Below are 19,833 nucleotides of genomic sequence, written 5' to 3' on the forward strand. Positions count from 1 at the left end.
TGCTTATTTATATATTACTCATTGAAGCTTAACGGAATTTTCGAAGCATGATGAAATGTACATTATTTTATTTTTTGTCTTTCCTGTAGTTTAGGTATCAAGTTCTGCATATATTATTTTATGAAGAAAATAACCAATAATATATTCACCAGAAAAACCAATAGTATCTATGTGGTAAGCACCCGTCAATAATATATTCTGACTTGCTTTATAACTTCTAAGTTTTTGGTTCATTTTCGAGTCAATTTGGAATTTGCTATATAAAATGTATTCTTAATTATTATTATTATTATTATTTTGAAGGAATGTATTCTTAATTTCTTATTACTACTATATAGATATTATAGGTATTCTATAATATCTAAATAACATAGAAAAAAAAACATTCAAAATAAAAATTCATATATTCTCGAGTCCTATTTTTATTTTTATTTTTATTTTTGGGATATTCTTGAGTCCTATTATTTGGTCATATTGTTTAATATTAACTTATTGTAGGAAAAATAATTGCATACATATACATGGGGATGCAATATATCAGATAATTTTTTTTTTCCATTTGCTTGAGAGTTGAGTTTTTCTTTTCCAGAATTTTTTAGTAGTTGAACTGTAACTGGACATATAAATGTATAAAAATAAAGTAAACTCTTATAACAAAACACTGACATTAGCTTATTAACAAGTCAAATAAATTTGTAAAAAAAAAGTCAAATAAATAAATGATGATTATGAATGTTTATTTAAGTTAATTATTGGGTTAAACAGTATACTTTAGTCTCCCACTATGCCACAGATTTTAGCAGGCCGTTACGGTTTCGTTTTCGCTATGACTCAAACAAGAATATACTCCAAAACTATATTAGATGCATTGACAAATGGTACCTTTTTTATGAAAGAGACATATCTACATATATCAAAACAAAACAAGAGGAGACATTTCTATAACAAATATAAAAATTTCATTCTTGATTCAGTCTTAAAAGGGTACAAAATCAAGGATGTGGCAGTGTGCTAAGACATTGCATCATACCATGGTGTCTCACGTAATCATTGGTTCCAAGATTCTGATTATGTTTGTCATTAGACAAAAACTACAAAGTCTTCATTGTTGGAGTTGGATGTATGGCTTCAAGGACCAAGAAATGAAAAATCTTACGAAACGATACAAAAATAAAAAAATGCATAATAATAGACTTCAAAACAATCACAATCTGCATAATAAAATTCTATCAAGTACTCAAAGCGTGTCAGGTTTACATCCGATTGAAATAAACAAAGTTCATGAATCAAGATGAAAAGTTAATTTGTGCCCAAGATTAGCATTTTCTTTTGGGCACAAACACGCAAGATTTGCCGTGCAGTAAAAGAAAATATGAGAGCACCTAATTTGTCCCTGTATCAACAGATGCATGGGACACTATAATAATTCAACTTACATTGCATTATTTCAAATACTTAACCTCGAGATATTAGAAGTTTCAGATGCATCAGCATGAGCATACCAGTCATAAATTTCAATAAATGTATACAAATCCTATAACTTCATCCAATCACATTGATCTCCCTGTTTGATCCACGGACTTGTTCATCTTCACTTGGTAAATATCTGTAGATTCTTTTTTTTTTTTTTTGGAACTCGGCATAAATATCTGTAGATATTGAATGAAGAGGCCATGCAAAGAGTTCTATGATTACCTCAAAACTTTTTCACATGAACTAGCTCGCCCTGCTTTGATCCAGACTCAAGCATTGCCTCTAAAAGAGCAACATCTCTCGCACCCTCGACAAAAGAGAGGCGATGCTCAGGCTGACCGCCCTTCTGCAAAATGGAAGTGAATTAGACTAGAGAATACCTCCCAGCATGAACTTTTTTTTTTTTTTTTTATCATTGTATACATGTATATCCATTAACTATTATGTGTATATGAAATTTTCTGAATCAACTGTTTGTGGTAAGTTTGGATATATAATTGAGAATAAGAAAGGAACACGATGAACAAAGATATAGACGAGGAATTTGTAATGGAACCAAAAAATGAGAAGGTAGAACTGAGGAAGCATTTTGCAAGAATCTAATTACCTTGAGGGTGTTTTCAGAAACATCATTGAAAAAAGATTTTAACTCTTCAGTTACTCCACTGAAAGGGAAAAAGGAACTTTTGCATTCTCCATGAGCATCATATAATGAAATCTGTATAGCATAATTACGTCAGATAGTAATGAAGATAACGGAAAGTGATTTAGTTGAAGTAATTGCAAATTAAGTGGATATTGAAGGAAAAGCTCGGATCCTACCTAAGATATTATTTATGAAAACCTGTAACTGTAACTATAGTACATACCAGGTAACCATGTTGTCCTTGGAATCCACGCTCAATCTGAAGGGTTCCATTCATGCCAACGACTCGCCACAAGATCTATAATGTGTTCAATTCCATGAGTAAAAACTTGCAAGAACAAATGATTGAGTTATGAGCATATCTACTGTTTGGGATGCGTAGCATGTGTGTGTATTTGTAAGATGAATGATCATTTACCACATGCCTTGGGTGATCTGGAGGAGACAACCATTACAAATACTCCCGAGCATCCATTCTCCAAATGACTGAGGATAAACATTCCAACAATATTTTCAGACTTCCGGTCGAGTGTTTGTAAAGTTATTTCTGGAAAATAGAGGCTTACAAGACAGATGATATATTATCTGGCGGTGGTAAGGTAAAATCCACATGAGATGTCATAGCTGAAACTGAAACCACCTCACATCCAACAAGCTGTCGAGAGTAAAAGGATACCACCATCAAATCATTGTATAGAAGTAAAGCCTAATTACTAAGTTTCTAATATAGAGGTAACTCTGTATCAGAGATTCAGAGCTGTCCATTAATTCTTTTCATCTTTTGACTTCCTAAGGAGACAGGAAATTTCATCAACTTCTAGAATCATAAGCAACTTTACAGATCGAGCCTCAAATTGGTGCCAAAATGAAAGCAGTTCTCTATCACAATTTATGCATTCCATGAAGTGAGAAACATTTCAAAATACATTCTTTCACAAAACGTTTAAATCAGACAAGCAATGGCTTTTCCATACTCAAGTTTATTTCGGCAGAAAAGCATTAAACATTAATAAGAAAGTTTTTGTAAAGAGTGAATCATTCATAATTTAATATTCAGATGCCAAAGAGTCCCAGTTGATTAGACCAAAGATAATCAGCATTTATCAGCACCATAAATTGCGCAACAAAATACAGAAGAACGAGAGTTAATGAATAAAAGTAGTTTTGTGAATTATACAGTAAAAACTTTAATATTACCATCCTTAACCCTGCAATGAAATGCACACCCATATCAAGAATGAAACCTCCCTGCCAGAAAGGAAAAATAATACCTTAACATAAGGAACCAAATACTGTTGAGAGAAAACAAGATTAAACTTTTGTGCTACATGTAAGGGAAGTTAATAAGAATTTCTGAATTTTAATTAGTCATGCTAGTATAACCAGATATAAGGAAATACATAAAACCGTGATGAACTGAAAGTGAATGAATATATGTTTGACTTTCTCAGTACTCCGCGGCCATGTCATCTAAACTAAAAGGATTTCATATCTGAGAAAGAAATCTCAATCTTAGTCTTTACTTTCATAAAGTTTGTGGTTTTAGGATAAATATTCTTCAATTATTAAATCATAAAGTGAATTTTTCCCCTTCATTTTTATGCCAGAATAGTAGAGTTGATTAAGTGATTCAAAGCTAGTACAAATGATCCCCTGAACTTAAACAAATACAGATTGTGTAACTTAATTACATAGCACTTACAGTAAAATTGCGCCTCCAAGAGCTTGAAAAATAAGGGTTTGAACTGTTCATTGATCCTTCTATAATAACTTGCACACTCATCATTTTCCCAAGGTCAGCAATTAGTTTCTTGCCCTGACAAAATAAATTATGTGAATGGACAGCCAGATTCATAGGTTAAAATGTCAAACAGAAACAAATACCTCAACTAAGGCAGGCTCAAAACGATAATTTTCAGCCACAGACCAAATTATTTGCCCAGGAGCATCAGCAGAAATCGATTTGTAGTTAGATAATGCAGTTTCCAGCTCAGTTATACCTGCAGTATCAGATTAATATATAATTACGCTAAGAGTTTAGAATAGGGTAACTGCAACTTTCCATCTAATAGAGAGGCAAATAATATATGTGATCAGCTAATATGAAAGTTATCAATGTGATAGAGGGTAAAGTGTTTTTCCAAGTCACTACTAAGTATCATCGGCCTTTCATTACATATAAGTGAGATGGGATGGTTAATGACAACCCCTGCTGAAATTCCATAATCCAGCTAGCGTGCAGCTTAATACTTGACTCATGATTGCTACAAATAGGCTTGGCTTGGCTATCACATCAACTAAGCAGTTATATCACCCTCTTTCGTGTTATTTCAAAGGGAAATGTTAACTTGTGCCCTTGGGGCATAAGTTAAGGAACCAAATGTAGAAACTTTTTCTTAAAAGTTGTGCATTCAATGCTTTGAAAGTTTCAAAAGTTATCATTTAAATATAAAATTTATTTGTTAATTCTATTTTAATCTCCTTAACTTGTGCCCTTAGGGCACAAGTTAACATGACCCTATTTCAAATATTTCTTTCTTTTCTTACGTTTTTTTTTTCTTCACGAAACCCCACTATAACTGCTGCAAGACTAGAATGTAACTTGCAATAGTACCTTGTCAGTAAAAAAAAGTGGCATCTTTCATGACTTACATTTTGATTTAAATCAAGAAAATTCCAATAGATAAGTATTTAGCGTTAGAAAGTGTGCAGGTCCTCAAGTGTGCTTAAATGCAACAAATTTCATTTTGATTTCAGTATTATTACGTTGTACATACGTTCAATATGTTTTTCCTCAAATATCTTCTTAATTAGGTTAATAGAATCTTAGAAGCTAGGGAGGAGAAGCATCCTAAATTAAGTTAGCAATATAGTCAAGTGATCGCATGCAGACTAAGAAAGTATGGTCTGTAGTTTTCCTAGAATCATGCAAAAACAAGACAATGCTCTTATGATTTGCTCCATAAAAGAAAAATGATTTATATACAAAAGTAGATAATAGATACATAGTACAATATAAAGTTATAGCTGCTACTTACCAGATGCTGCCGGTTTCTCTTCATATCCACCAAATCAGTCCCCCAATGCATACCATCCAAATAAAGAGAAATTTAGTCAGTGGCACAAAATAATTCATGATAAAAGTAATGAGTAACAAATGTCAATACAGTAGGATAATGAGTAGTGGCCAGACAATTGCGCGCGTGCACACACGCGCACACACACACAACAACATTTGCAACAATCATTACCTTGAAGGACATGTTTACCAGCCTTTAACAATTTGAGTGAGATGTCAACCTGCAAGAATTGATAATTTGTTAACAAAAATGCCTGAAAAATAAACTCCAGCAAAAAACATGATTCCAATGACTCTTTTTTCCCAATAAAGTTTAGGGTGAGGGGACAGTGACCCAGTCCAAGGCAGAGAAGACCTTAGGGCTCCAAGAGCACTTAGATAGGTATTTATATTGACCTCCCTCCAGGGGCACTGGCAGAGCTCAGACCCGAAACCTCCAGATCCAACACCTGTGTTTTTACCACTAGACCAATCCCTTGGAGTTTCAATGACTCTACATTTGACGTATTGTAACCCGCTATATATTTGATTAATTAAGTGAATACAAAATTTAGTCCTTCAAATTGTAAAATAGTGTCAACTTGGTCCCTAAAATTAAAGAAAATTCAAAATGACCGCAAGTAAATAACCAATTTAATCCTTAAAATTGTATCAACCTAGTCCTTCATGAGCACATTACCATGATTTCAAAATGATCCCTGGAATTGCAAAATGTTAATCAAGTTCGTACCTTTATTAGTATTTGGAATGACTATTAATAATGACATTAAATTGGTAATGTCGAGGATAAATTTGAAACTAAGGGTCTGTTTGGCAAGACCCATTTTTGAGCTTATAATTTATGTCTTATAAGCTCATTTGACTAATAAAGACATTTTTGGTAATTGTTCACTTTCTCACAAGCTTATAGCTTACTTTTATTAGCTTATAGTGGTTTTTGTCAAGCTAATTCAAGTAGATTATAACTTATCATTATTTATCTCAATTTTACCCCTCTAATCTTAATTGAAAAAAATTAAATATTAATTAAATGTAGCATTTTTATGTCATTTCATTTCATATTGATAAGCTAGTTCAACTAGCTTATCCCTATCACCTATCCATTATAAGCTCACCTGATATAAGCTAAGCTTATCAACTATTTGCTATAAGCTCACCCGCTATTCACTATTTTTTTACCAAACAGAACCTTAGTGAAGATACATCTAGATAGAGGGAAAAACTTTCTACAATTTTATCGACCAGAACAAGTTATTTACTCAAATGATAATTTAGTTAACGCAAAATTGTACCTACAATTTCAGATAACGATTTAGTTATTTATCTTTTATTTACGTCATTTTGGTCACTCACTCGTGTTTACATATGAATTTATCAATAACTTTAGAGAATAAATACAATACAATACAATACAATTTTAATTAATATGATAAAAGTTAGTTATCCAATGATTGAGTTTTGAAAAAGTAGTTATGGAAGAATGGAATATAAGAGAGTACCTGATATTGTCCAGCCAAAACGACAAGAACAGCGGTTATGGAAGAATCTTGAATGATATCATTGAGACCGTTATCTCCAAATTTAGATTCCACATTTCCACCAAAAAGTTTGTTAGCAATTTGAACAGCGGCATTTGCAGAATCTTGAGTTCGACTCCAAATGGATTTGAGATTGAAAAGATGTGAGATCTCAGAGAGTCTTGGAAGGTATTGATTCTTCACAAATGTACCTGCTCCTAGAATCGCGATCTGTATTGGAGCCATTGTTATTGTTATCAACCGATTTCGATCCAATCCAATTCTGTACTAGCTTACTGAAAAATGAATGAAACTAGATTGAGCTAAACAGAAAAATGAAACATATACACGAGAGAAGAAAGAAATAGTGAAATACAGTACCACCTTCGTAATCATAATTTAATACTATATATTAATTAAATTAAAAATAATTTACACGAGAAAATTACTAGTAACAAATATTATAGTAGTAGTTTCTTTTGTATTTTTCGTGATAAAAATATTGAATAAATTGATTTTACTTAAAAAGTGAATTAAATATAAAATAACTTATGTTTGATATTTTAGTTGAACAATAAATTCAGAAAAAATTTCTTGACAAAAAAAATTTCAGTAAATTTTTTGACTCAATACATCAAATAGTACTGACAAATCATTTTTACTTGACAACATTCATGTAAGTTGGTCATCATTTAACTTTGAAGAGTGTTGTATAGTTCCTTAACTTGACAACATTGATACATGATGGTCTTTTGTTTCGCACTCCATTAATTCAATCCAATTATGGTAATTGTTATGGTGGAAATGTTCTTATACGGTTACATTTTGGGTTTATGGTTTTCTTTGAATATGTACGTTTTTACACATAAATAAAACAGTCATGTTTGTTTGATTGTGCCAGTCCCCACACCAACATCTAACCACCCAACAAACTGTATCATGGGAATTTGAGAGACAGTAATTATTGTTTAGATTTTGGAGGATTCTACTTGTGAGTTTCATGAAAAACGACAATAGACATTCTGATTTGTATTTACAAAAATGTTAAAAAATTTGGGGAAGAAGAAATCGCAATTAAAAAACCTTTTTTCCATGATTGGATTTGTCAAATCAGAACAAACTACTAACACCTTTTATGTGTATTTTACCGAAAGGAGACAAATTGTAGTAACTTTGCAAGTTAAGAGACCAAATTGACACATTTAACATTACATTTATTAGCGCATCTATGTTTGTTTCTTTCAATTCAAGCAATCATAACAATGACGAATTTGAGAGTAAGAGAGAATGAGAAAGGTGGTTATGGAGAGAGAAAAAGTTTATTGGAAGTTTGTTATTTCATTGATTAATGAAAATAGAAGAGTACAATCTATTTATATACACATAACTTGGAGTGCAAGTTATTAGGTAACTCGCTAACAAACTTTTCAAAGTAAATAAATGAGACCTAATACACCTTATAATCACAATCTATTTCTTGTGATTATGGATTAATCAAATAATATACCCCTTAAATCCATAATCCTAACAATCAATGAGACCTAGCCTGTCTCTCAAGTAAATAAATGAATAGGTTTAAATGTGTGATTAGTCCCTGCAGTTACACCAAATTTTGGGTTTGGTCCCTGCATTTTTTTTTGTTTGGTTTCAGTCCCTACACTTTATATAAAAATTGGTTTTGGTCCCTGCTGTTAGTCAACAGTTAAAAAAAGAGTCAAAAATAACTGAGTTCCACATGACCCAATTGTTACATGCCATGTGGCACAATAAAAAATATTTACAAATTTAATTAAATCAAATAAAGAAATTGATTTATAATTAATTTTATTATTATAAGTTAACCTTGTCATCTCAGTTCACACCACACCACAGTTCACACCACCACCAAAAGTCCAAAACACTTCACAAAATCGAAAAGAGATAATCGTAACGTAGCTAGCAATGGACTTCGAACAGTACGAATACTTGGAGAAGACGGTGGAGTAGCAACCGGCAAGACAAGGATTCATCTCCGACATTAAATCCGAGAGGACTTACCGGAAGCACGGCCTCGACGACGATCTCGACGGCGGCGAAGATAGGCGAAGCAAAAGGTCACGCGGAGGAGACGACGAGAATGGCTCTAAGAAAGATCGCGATAGGGACAGAGACCGTGAACATGACCGTGACCACCGTGAACGATCTTCCGATCGTCACCGGAAGAAGGAACGGGATGAGGGAGAAAAACATCTCTGTTGCTTTTGAATAACTTTACTCTTGTATACACTTCTCTCCAAATCTATAATCCAAATTGGTTTTCAGAAATCAGAACCTCCCTAGTTGTTTCCTTCGTTAGAAAATCACATACCCACGTTTGTTTTGAATTTTTATTTTGAATATATATTAAAAATATCACATATTTCAATTCAAGTCACCTTCCACATTTTAGTCAAGACACCAAATGCTACTATCCATGCTATAAAAAGGACTCTAAACCTTTCATACTTCACAAACTAATATCAACGTAAACAAACTTCATCCTTCCTTCTCTATTTGTATTTCAAATTTCCCATTTTCAAATTTTATAACTTTTATAAAACATGAAAAGCATCGTGCACAAAACTGAGGCATCCTTAGTTCTCTTTATGTTGATGAAGTATGTTTTTGTGATATTAGAAGCACATCGTATCATTGACACAAAAACTCAGCTACTAAAGAGAAAGAGAGACGAAGAAGGAGTATGGGTCGTCCTGAGAGAGACGAAGGAGAGCGAGATTTCGAAAACAGAGATGGCAGCTAAAAATTAAATTTCGAAAACAGAGTAATAAAACTAATTATAAATCAATTTCTTTATTTGATTTAATTAAATTTGTAAATATTTTTTATTGTGCCACATGGCATGTAACAATTGGGCCATGTGGAAATCAGTTAGTTTTGACTCTTTATTTAACCGTTGACTAACAGCAGGGACCAAAACCAATTTTTATATAAAGTGTAGGGACTGAAACCAAACAAAAAAAAGTGCAGGGACCAAACCTAAAATTTGGTGTAACTGCAGGGACTAATCACATATATAAGCCTAAATGAATATTACGTCGTTGTCATCAAGCACCTGCACAATTCCAGGACAGTTCGTTTGTGAGGCGGCATTTTCTAATTTGCATGATGTATATTTAGCAGGATATGAATGTGTATTACTTCTCAAGTAAGCATGCAATTTAATAACTTGGTCGGTTCAGACTTTGGGGTAGTTTCATTATGATGTACACATACACACTTTCAGAATCCACTGTTAAATCTTATGGCAATTCCTACAAATAAAAAGAATTGATAAAATAAATGTCCTTTATGTACTGTGATATAAATTTAATTTGAAAAATCAATTTCACACATTTCTTTTGATTATCAAATCAATTTTCTAAATCTACTGAATGACTCTAAAAACAAAAAGTGGAGCGTGTAAGTCAATAGTCTTATTTTCAGCATCCAATGCTTGTATGTATATTGTTTCCCTGGGCTCCTCGCTTACTCCACTCTGTGTGGCAAACTCCAATGCCATTTCATAATCCACCTGCATATACACATTATATACAAAATTTCAGCAACATATTCAAATTCCAGCAATGGGAGACTATCCTAGAGGTATTGCCTAAAGCTCCATTTGTTGATTTTGTCAAAGCTATTGAAACTGCCCACTATTGCTCTGAAAGATGGACTCAGCTCTGAAAGATGGACTCGGATAAAAGCTATAAGCAGTTCATCATATGATCCGGGTTTTAAGGAAAATATCCTGAACAAGATATACATTATAAAATTCTTATATAGAAAATTTTATCAGGCTAATTTGTAGCTCTTCAAGCTGCACCAAGCAACAGCAATAACTAAACCTATATTTCAACTTAAGCTGGATTAGTGGATGTGATCACATGACAAACAACCAAGAGATGTTCCTTTAGATAAGTTTAACTGTCGCTCCAACAATTTCCATCTAGTTAGGCTGGTTTACCCTTTTAGTTTGTAAATTTTGAAAAAACTGAAATTTTCAGATCAAAAAAAAAAGTTAAGAGGGAAATACCTGTTCAACGTGTTTAGCAAGCTTTTCGCTAAATGTTTCTTTAGTAACCAAATCCTCAGAGACTTTTCTTAGTAATTCTACATCATCATCCCCATAACGACTCTTCTTTGATGGATTTAATGGTAACATTTGTTTCAAAACATTATAAAATGCACCACTAGCATCAGGAATGTACCTGCCAATTGGTAGGAACCATATATCATAATTCATACCAAACAAAAAGCAGAAGCAAGTGCAGCATCATTCAATTGATTCCTGAAATTATGGGACAAATTAAACTTATGCCTACCTGCTTAGATTTCGTTTCCTCTCCTGCTGCTCACGGGCCTGTATCCTTTTCATAATCTTGGATTTTAATTGGATACAACATTGTTGAATGGCAGACTGGAAATAATAGCAAAAAAGAATTAGAATTAGCTTGCTTGCTTAACATTGCTAAAATTGAAAATTTGTTAACTACAAACTTCAAACCTTGACAGCAGAAGCAATCTCCGTTATGTCATCTCCAATGTATTCTTTTCCAGTTCCTTTAAATGGGATTTTTGTGCTCACAATACTTACAAAGACACCAATCTTGTCTTGTACCTGGTTAATTTTGTAACTACTCCAGCTGAAAAAGTATTAAGTTTCACTTGTTATTCTTGTGTTGTGATTGCTAGAGAACTTTGTAAAGCAATTATTGACACTTATTCTGTGACCTCATCTCAAAATTAGAAAGTCAAGGGGAAACCATATGCTTCTATGCGTACTTACTTGATTCTTTTAAGCGCAGTCCTGGTGACAACATCTGCACCTTGCTCGAAAAGTAGTGGAATTCTATTGGCAAAACGAAATATATTCAAACCCTGAAAGCAAGTATTGTATATTTTTCAGGACAAACCATTACTAATTTACTATTGTTTAAAAATACAGCGACACATCACTGTATAACTAGCTCTTCATAGAGTTCTAGCAAGCTTTGAACTATAAAAATGAATGAGCATTGAAGAGAGAACTTGAGAAGAATAGAATCAGATAATTAGTGAAAATGACTTCATAACAGCTTGTATGTACAATGCAGGTTTATATAGACACAACCTAAGATAAGTTACCTAGCTCACTAAGCATAACATAATCATAACCACAGTAACTGAACTGATAAAATGTGCAGAGTCGGCAAATTCTGTTATGTAGAAGAGGAACGGAGGTCACAACTTTGCTAGAGACATTCGACTACTGTAAAAAACTTAGCTAGAGACATCCAGCTACCATTTAAGTGCAAAGCTCCCCTGGTTGCAAAATTTTATCAGCAACTCAATCCCAGAGACTTTTCCCAGGCTCCGGTAATTCTAACTTAGGCACTCACCGGTAGAAGGGCTGTTTAGCATAGTGAATAGTGATGTTAATAATGTCTTTCCCAATGGGGATCTTCATGAAGAAATTTACATAATGTAACCTCCCAAGTTTGAAGCATTCTATATATTATGGGTTTGCAGACTTAACAAGGCTCTCTATGGCCTTGAACAAACACCTCATGTTTGGTATGAGCGGATTATATCTGCCTTGTGACAAGTTGAGTTCATTTCTACTAGTGTGATCCCTCTTTATTCCTTCTCTCATTGCTACCACTTGTCTCTATGTTTTTATCTATATAGATGACACTATTATTATTGGATCTTAAGCTTCTCTTATTGATGATTTGATCAACAAGCTTAGTGCATAAGTTGCACTTAAACACCTAGGATCTCTTGATTACTTTTTGGGAGTTGAGGTCAAACAGCTTCATGATGGTGCTTTTCTACTTAATCAGAATACATAAGGGATCTGTTAAAAGGAGCAAACATAGCAAAAGCAGCGGACATTTCTTTTCCTACAGTCAGTAATTACAAGCTAAGTATGGTACTCACGTGCTTCCAAACCTCACTTATGCAGGTTTATTGTGGAGGCCCTTCAGTATGCTAGTTTGATAAGACCAAAGTAATTTAACACTCTCCAACTATTTTTTCAGGAAAAAAAAATTGATATTTTTAGCACATGCATGAATTTCAAACTAAACTGCTATCTAACATAGTTATTGCTGGAAGCGAAACTTAACTTGCTTGACATCTTTTCCACCTACACTGACTCCTGCTTCGACAATGAACGGGTGGCCTTCAAAAACTTGAGCACTGTGCAGTAGTCACAAGAAAACAACTTTTAAGCATACCGAATTATCTACTACCAGAAAAATCAAGCAAAGCACATAGCTAACATTGAGAAATCTCTAATGGACCTCTAGCATAGGGGCATCCCTAACCCCTCAGAAGTCAGAACATAGTCAGAAAGATCAGATAGAATTATAGAAAGTAAGCTAAATGCCCATGATGGTCCACGGCGAGAAGGACTAAAAATAATGATTAATTAAAATATATATAAGGTACAAGAAGAAATAATTTGAGGTAACGGTGAGAGTAAGGTTTAGCAAAACTTTGATATTGAATCACAACCTGCCTGAATATGTTGCAACCATGTCTGGGTGAAGCTCTTTTATAATTCCTAGTCGAAGGTTGTATTCACCAGCAGGGCTAAGACACTGATAATAGATAGGAAGGACATAAGCAATGACATAAGTAGACATAAGTAACATAATAAAAAAGTTAATTGTGGAACAGAGTTTGATGAATGAATAGAAAAGGGGCCACTAATAGACTTCATCACTTACATGACCACTAGGATCATCAAATTTGGCTTGACGAAACAACTGATGAATGCGTACTAATTGCTGTGATGTTAGAGACTTCACAGCCATTTTTGAACTGAAATCTGGACCCATTTCTCCTGAAAAAGAAAAGGTAAAGAGTGTAGTAGATAACAAATTGGGATCTAGAATATGCACATTGAAATATGTGAATACTGAATATCAACTTTATGAGCCAAATTAACTGTCAATAATTTACTGAAATTCAGCAGTTATTCAAAGCATCTCTTTATGAGCCTTGGGGAGAAAAGCGTCTACTTACAACAGAACTGCAGCAGGCAACCTAGCTCATTACTCATTCATTAAAGCAAAGGTGAATATAAAATAAAGAGAGATCTTAACCATTATCATGGTCCAATATCAACAAAGAAAGTGAGGGATGTCTTCTCTCTCCGCATAAATATCTCACATTTACATTGCTTAAACATCAAGGAAAATTGACTATTATAAGGTCGAGAAACTTTTATTATCTTTCCTGTAAACAAATGAAATACCAGTTTTATTAATTTTAACTGATGCATGGTTGCATCCAAGCAGGCAACTTGAGCACATAAATACCATGAGAAATGTTCCTTTACAAGAAAGGCATGATACGCTCTCAATTAAGAATCACAAAGAATCTCCAACAAATTATCAATGAAATTAGTATTTTCCTTACCTATCAATCTTTCAGCATGGGGTTTACTGATATTTACAAATTCATGCTGAAGAAACTGCAAAAGGTTCTGCTTCGAAGTTTCAGTAATAAGTCGTTTAATTAGCAGCAAATCAACAGAGGATGGATGATGTTTTGTCTCCAAAGGAATGGGTGGCATTACATCTGTTCTGCGAGCAAACCTTACAGTGACATTCTTGCTGCAAAAGAAAACAGATGGTATAAGATGAATGTGCATAGTAGTTCTTGGAGGGGAGAATCTGATTTGATATATTTACATACTCAGGTGCATCTGACACAAATTTGAATTGAAACTGTGCATAAGGGGTGATGACAGCCATTTGTCGCATGTAATGCAATATTTTTGACTGCAATGCAAACAGAGGAGGTTATATTAACAAAACGTGTTCAGTTAATAGACATGAAAACATTGTCTTTTGGAAAATGGAACTGCTTAAATACATCTGAAGTTTCCAGCAAATTTAATAAAACAACGTCAAATTAAATTACATACGCGGTAGGTTGTCCAGTTACCCTCTATGACAACTTGAATTTCAGCTCCATGCCAATTTTGATTGTTCTCCCGTTTTTCATGTAAATGTACATGAGGAATATTCCTGATAATTGACGCTTTGATTATTTGGAGTAGGAGTTTGAATATCAATTCAATTATAATATTTGAAAACATACTTATGAATGTCAATATCCAGCCTGCAAAATGAAATATAATTTTGCTTTTTCATTGATGAAGAGATCTCAATAGGAAGTCCGGTACTCATTTTGGACCATATTAGTGCCTGCATACATGTAAAACACAGATCTATAAAACCACCCGAAACGTATGTAACTCACACTCGAGTGAAAAGCTGGCAACTCTTAAAAGCATGCTACATAGAGAGAAAATATATATATATCTAGTGCATGTTGTCAGTACCATCTTTGCACCAAGACCAAACTTTCCCCGAGTCTGCTTCAAGCCATACTTTGTCCCAGATAGAACTACAAGAATGGAAGAGTGTACAGACAGTGAGGTTACTAGCAACAACCAAAAAAAACTGTAGAAATGTTGTTTCACAAACAACTCGGGTAGCAGGTTACCAACTGACCTCGACCAAACATATTTGGGATGTCATCGTGTGGCATTCCTTTTCCATTGTCCTGAAATTAGTACCAAGCATGCTTCAATTAATGTACAGGAATGGGATAGATAAACACAGAAAAAGAGAAAGTATTTTCAAATTGGGTATCAAAATCAGATGAAACGGTTTTATAGATTGGATAAAAACCAAAACATAAATACCAATGGGTATCAATACAGCAGCACAAACAAAGGCGTAATTGTAAGGCAGAAAGAATATGCACCTTGCATGTAACTCTGTAAAATGAAGCCTCGCCTCGACCCTTCATACCCTTTGAAGCTAGAGTATCTTTCACTTTCTTTCCAAGGGCAGCATTTTTTGCTTGTAATTCTTGAGCACGAGCTTCTTTTGCTAATCGTTTCTATGCAAGAAGATATAATGTCAGACAGACAAAACCATATAAAGAAAACCTACTCAATTTCACCAAGTTGTATGCATCGTATAAACTCATTCATAATTTTAAATCATGTTTGTTTTCAGTGAATGTTTGATGGATGCATATGAAGCACTGAAACAAACAGAAACACTCGACACAACACTGACACATAGACATCGATATATCTTAAGAGAATAAAAGTGATTGAATTCTCCCTCCAAAAAAAAAGTGATTGAATTTAACAGCATTTATCCATTTTGTATCCGTGACAAACAACGAAGGCAGACTTGCCTTCAATTCAAAGTGTTGGGGCATATCAGAAATGAAGCTACACTTTGTAGCTTTGATAAAACCACAGTCACATTGTTTTTGGACACGATATATGGAAGTCCAACGCAATTCCAAACACATACTCAAATTTAATGCCATAACCAAATTAACAATTTATACAATCCAACCATACATTTGATCCATACTAATATATCTAAATCCAACAATAAATACAACAACAATCAAGCTTTATCCCACTGAGGTGGGCTATATGAATCAAATTATGCCATAATGTTCTATCATAAACCATATTTCTATCCATCTCAATAATCTCTAGATCTTTCTTAATGGTTTCTCTTATACTCCGCTTTTCTAGTGATTTGGCTATCCTGCATCTGATGTACTCTCCTTACTACAGAATCTAAAGGTTTTCTCTCTACATGCCCAAACTACCTAAGCCTAGTTTCCAATCAATCCAACAATCAAAGCTGCAAAATAAAATTGAACAAACCTCACGAGCCTTTGCGGTTTCAAAATCATCGTACAATGCTGCATCAACACGCTCACGATCAACTAGACCAATCATAGAATTGAATTTGCTTTTAATTATCTCCTCGCTACAAAAACCAAATCCACATTTAATTAAATCATTAATTAATTCAATGCACTGAAAAATTCAATTAACCACACACTTGTAGTTGCAAACTCACATAGTTATTTCAACCACCGGAAGCTCCGATATCGATTCCGCAGAATCAAGTGCATTCTCCACCAATTCTCTAACAGTAGTATATAGAGATTTTCCAGGCTGAATCCAAGTCCATGCAAGTCCAAAAAATTAAATACGCAAAAAAAAAAAAAAACTCACAAAAATGCAATTATACTAAATCAAATTGTGTAATTATACTTACATTGTCAAATCCTGCTATGTTCTTGTTCTCCGCGAAGAATTCAGCTGGAGATTCTACAATTTTCAACAAAAAAAAAACAAAAATTAAAATAAAATAAGTTGAAAATTAAGATAATGAAAAGTGAAATTGCAAGAGAGAGAGACTTTGTTTGAGAACGGTTTCTTTAGGTTTTCGCGGAGTTTTGGATTTGGATTTCTTTGATTCAATTGGACTTTCACTGTTTTCATCCATGGAGAATTCAAATTGAACGTGAATTTGAATGAAGTTTGAGTTGAGATTCAGAATCTGAGATTGAGAGTGATGATTCTCGATTCAGCAAGTGTAACACTAGGGTTTTTGAAAAATCTGAAAGTGGTTTTGGTTTTGACTGCGTTCCGGTGGTGTCGTCCGTATTGTAGATGATGCTGCTGCAGAACGGATTTGAGAGATCGACGGTTCATGTTTTTTGAGCTATTTCCCGCCAACGCTGTTTCTTTCTTACAATTGGTCAATTGCATTTTATGTTGACGGTCCACCTATGTTAATCAGCTGCATTTCCACCCCTTGTCCATCTTTTTAATCTTTTTCCTTAAAAAAAAAAATCTTTTTAATTTTTTATTTCTACTACATTATAATGTCTGTAAAATTGACAATATAAAAGTTGTTTGTTTAACTTCAATTATTCATGAATCAATTTTATTTTGATCGACGATTATTATTTATGTGAATTGTTTACTGATCGTATTATAATGTGAAAAGTCGTTATATGCATATGTTGGGATGCACAGGATTAGAGGCCACTTATTATGTGGTATAAATCCACTGAAATAAGTAGGTCTTGCATCTTTTTGTATTTTAGATAGACATGTGAAGATTGTGAAGGATTCGACTTGGTCATTTGAAGAATAGTCTCCAAGAGTTAATTAATGTATGAATCATAGATTATGTAAACTTTTAGTGTATCTTGTTCTGATGTAAGAGGAAAAAAAAGTCTTGTAATTCGACTCATGTTATTAATTGTCCAATATCAGATGATAATATCTTGTATAATATTCTAAAAGTTAAGTCATTCTAGAGTATATTTCATGACAAATTAATTATGTGAAGTACAAGTATCTAATGGTTCAAGTTTCACTCCTAAACAATCTATGTAGCAAAATGAGCAAAATAGTGACAGCCTGTCAAAATTACGAGTTGTATAATTTTATCTCTCTTTTCTTTGTTATGCTCACTTACTCAATTGATTCAACTCATACAATCTTGGAGTCTTTCAAGGCCCCCAAACCCGACCCAAAATTCAGCATACATAGTAAAACAAATCCCATAACATATCATACACATTAAATTCTGACTTTAATATTCTATTAAGCAAAACATCAAACATGTAATAAGCATATTCATCATGTAACAATTTATCAATTTAACACTAATATGCATGGATGATGATTTTGTTTCATAGTTAAAATCCTCAAATCACAATAGTTAAAACCCTACCCAATGCATGAGGGATGAAGGAGGAGAACCCACCTCTTAATTCTAGGATGGTGATTTCTCCTAAAGCTTTCTCTTTGCTCCTAGTTCCTCCAAATCTAGTTTGTTTCCCGATTCTCTCTTACTAATCTTCTTCTCCTTACTGATTTCTCAAGAAATACTTCTTCTCCTTACTGATTTCTCAAGAAATAGGTGTGAAGGTCAATTACCATTTTTGTCCTTGATAACTTGGCAAGCCTTTAAATCCTTGTTTTACCATGACTCTTTCTAGTTTCACCCCATATAATCATAGTTACACCCAAATTTATTAAAATTTCTACAATAATACCAAAATTTCCCTCTTCATCTAAATCTCTAAAAACCCTTCTTTTATTATCATTCTGAACCCTCACCCCTTTTTCACCCACAAACCACCATGGATACGCAATCAATACCTACTAAAATCGTCAATTGAATCAACTTCTCTTCCATTGATACGTACTCGATTAATACAAGTAAGTGAATTTCATAAATTTCTTCAAGTTTCTATTTATCGTTTGCTCTATGATTTATTCGATGTTGTTAATTTTACCATGGATGTTTATAGTTGTTGTTAATTTCACGTTTGTCTATAGACATCGATTTGTTTGATTTAAGTTTTTGATTTAAGTTTACGTAGAAGGGTAACATAATTTAAGTTTACATATAGGTCTCACGTGAATTTAGTTTACGTACATATTCTAAAAAGGAATAACATACACATAAACTCAGTTTACTTGGTGTATGTAAACTCAGTTTACATGAACTAAAAACTCAGTCTTAACTTACTTATGTAAATTCAGTTTACGTAGTGTATGTAAACTCAGTTTACTTAACTCATGTAAACTGAATTTACATAAACTGCGTAAACTGAATTTACATACACTACGTCAACTGAGTTTACATACATTATGTAAACTGAATTTACGTATACGTAATTAATGTGCAGTGAACATGAATAAAGGGTATATTAGTAACTTTGGGGTGTAACTTGGATTATTTAGGTTGTGGGTAGTATCTGTCTTTTACCATTTGCATAGATTTAATCATTAATTTAATATATTGCTAAACTTTTAATAGTTTTAATTACACTTAGAAATACTCGTAATTATCTACTAATTTTAATTCCAAGAGTGGGGATATTACATTCTACTCCCTCCGTTTCAAAATGAATATCGTTTTAGGTGTTTACACACATATTAAGAAATGCAATGATTAAAAGAAAGAGAATGATTATTTTACCAAATTATCCTTATTAACTATTGGTTAGTTTTAAAAGTAATACTTTGGAAGTAGTGTGCAGAGTATTAATTGGATGGTACAATTGAAAAGAAAAAGTTATTATTGCATTGGAAACTGAAAGCGACATTCATTTTGAAACAAATTTTTTTGGCTAAAGCGACACTCATTTTGAAACGGAGGGAGTACCATCCTAGAATTTCGTCTTCGAAATTCCGTTGTTTCACTACATCTCTGAGTCTTTGTTGCACTACTCAGACGAATTTCTAA

The 19,833-nt window shown here is 33.3% G+C and overlaps 2 protein-coding genes across 3 annotated transcripts; both read right to left on the minus strand.

Annotated features, from left to right (window-relative positions):
• Nucleotides 1–1,212: 1,212 nt before the first annotated feature.
• Nucleotides 1,213–7,030, minus strand: LOC146951057 (NAD(P)-binding Rossmann-fold superfamily protein). 2 transcript variants are annotated; one of them, XM_085747016.1, is made up of 12 exons: nucleotides 6,698–7,030; nucleotides 5,371–5,419; nucleotides 5,158–5,175; nucleotides 4,004–4,119; nucleotides 3,822–3,935; nucleotides 3,317–3,367; nucleotides 2,686–2,774; nucleotides 2,545–2,605; nucleotides 2,343–2,417; nucleotides 2,081–2,191; nucleotides 1,696–1,819; nucleotides 1,213–1,606 (listed from the first exon to the last, which is right to left on the minus strand). In XM_085747016.1, the coding sequence occupies exons 1-11, from the start codon at nucleotides 6,959–6,961 to the stop codon at nucleotides 1,697–1,699; spliced, it is 1,071 nt and encodes a 356-aa protein (XP_085603142.1). In that variant the 5' UTR covers nucleotides 6,962–7,030; the 3' UTR covers nucleotides 1,213–1,606; nucleotide 1,696. The 2 variants fall into 2 exon arrangements, with proteins under 2 accessions (XP_085603142.1, XP_085603141.1); XM_085747015.1 differs by having other exon boundaries at nucleotides 1,213–1,615.
• A 2,881-nt stretch (nucleotides 7,031–9,911) lies between these two features.
• TOP6B (topoisomerase 6 subunit B) lies at nucleotides 9,912–17,159 on the minus strand. Its single transcript, XM_085747017.1, has 19 exons — nucleotides 16,980–17,159; nucleotides 16,837–16,889; nucleotides 16,636–16,733; nucleotides 16,437–16,542; nucleotides 15,503–15,640; nucleotides 15,247–15,298; nucleotides 15,075–15,139; nucleotides 14,831–14,937; nucleotides 14,655–14,757; nucleotides 14,423–14,508; nucleotides 14,144–14,340; nucleotides 13,450–13,565; nucleotides 13,235–13,320; nucleotides 12,844–12,916; nucleotides 11,523–11,614; nucleotides 11,241–11,379; nucleotides 11,059–11,153; nucleotides 10,770–10,944; nucleotides 9,912–10,265 (listed from the first exon to the last, which is right to left on the minus strand). The coding sequence occupies exons 1-19, from the start codon at nucleotides 17,065–17,067 to the stop codon at nucleotides 10,119–10,121; spliced, it is 2,016 nt and encodes a 671-aa protein (XP_085603143.1). The 5' UTR covers nucleotides 17,068–17,159; the 3' UTR covers nucleotides 9,912–10,118.
• Nucleotides 17,160–19,833: the final 2,674 nt, after the last annotated feature.

This window comes from Medicago sativa, chromosome 2 (genome assembly GCF_051527215.1).
Source record: "Medicago sativa cultivar Bolivia chromosome 2, Bolivia_mono, whole genome shotgun sequence".
Lineage (NCBI taxonomy): Eukaryota > Viridiplantae > Streptophyta > Magnoliopsida > Fabales > Fabaceae > Medicago > Medicago sativa.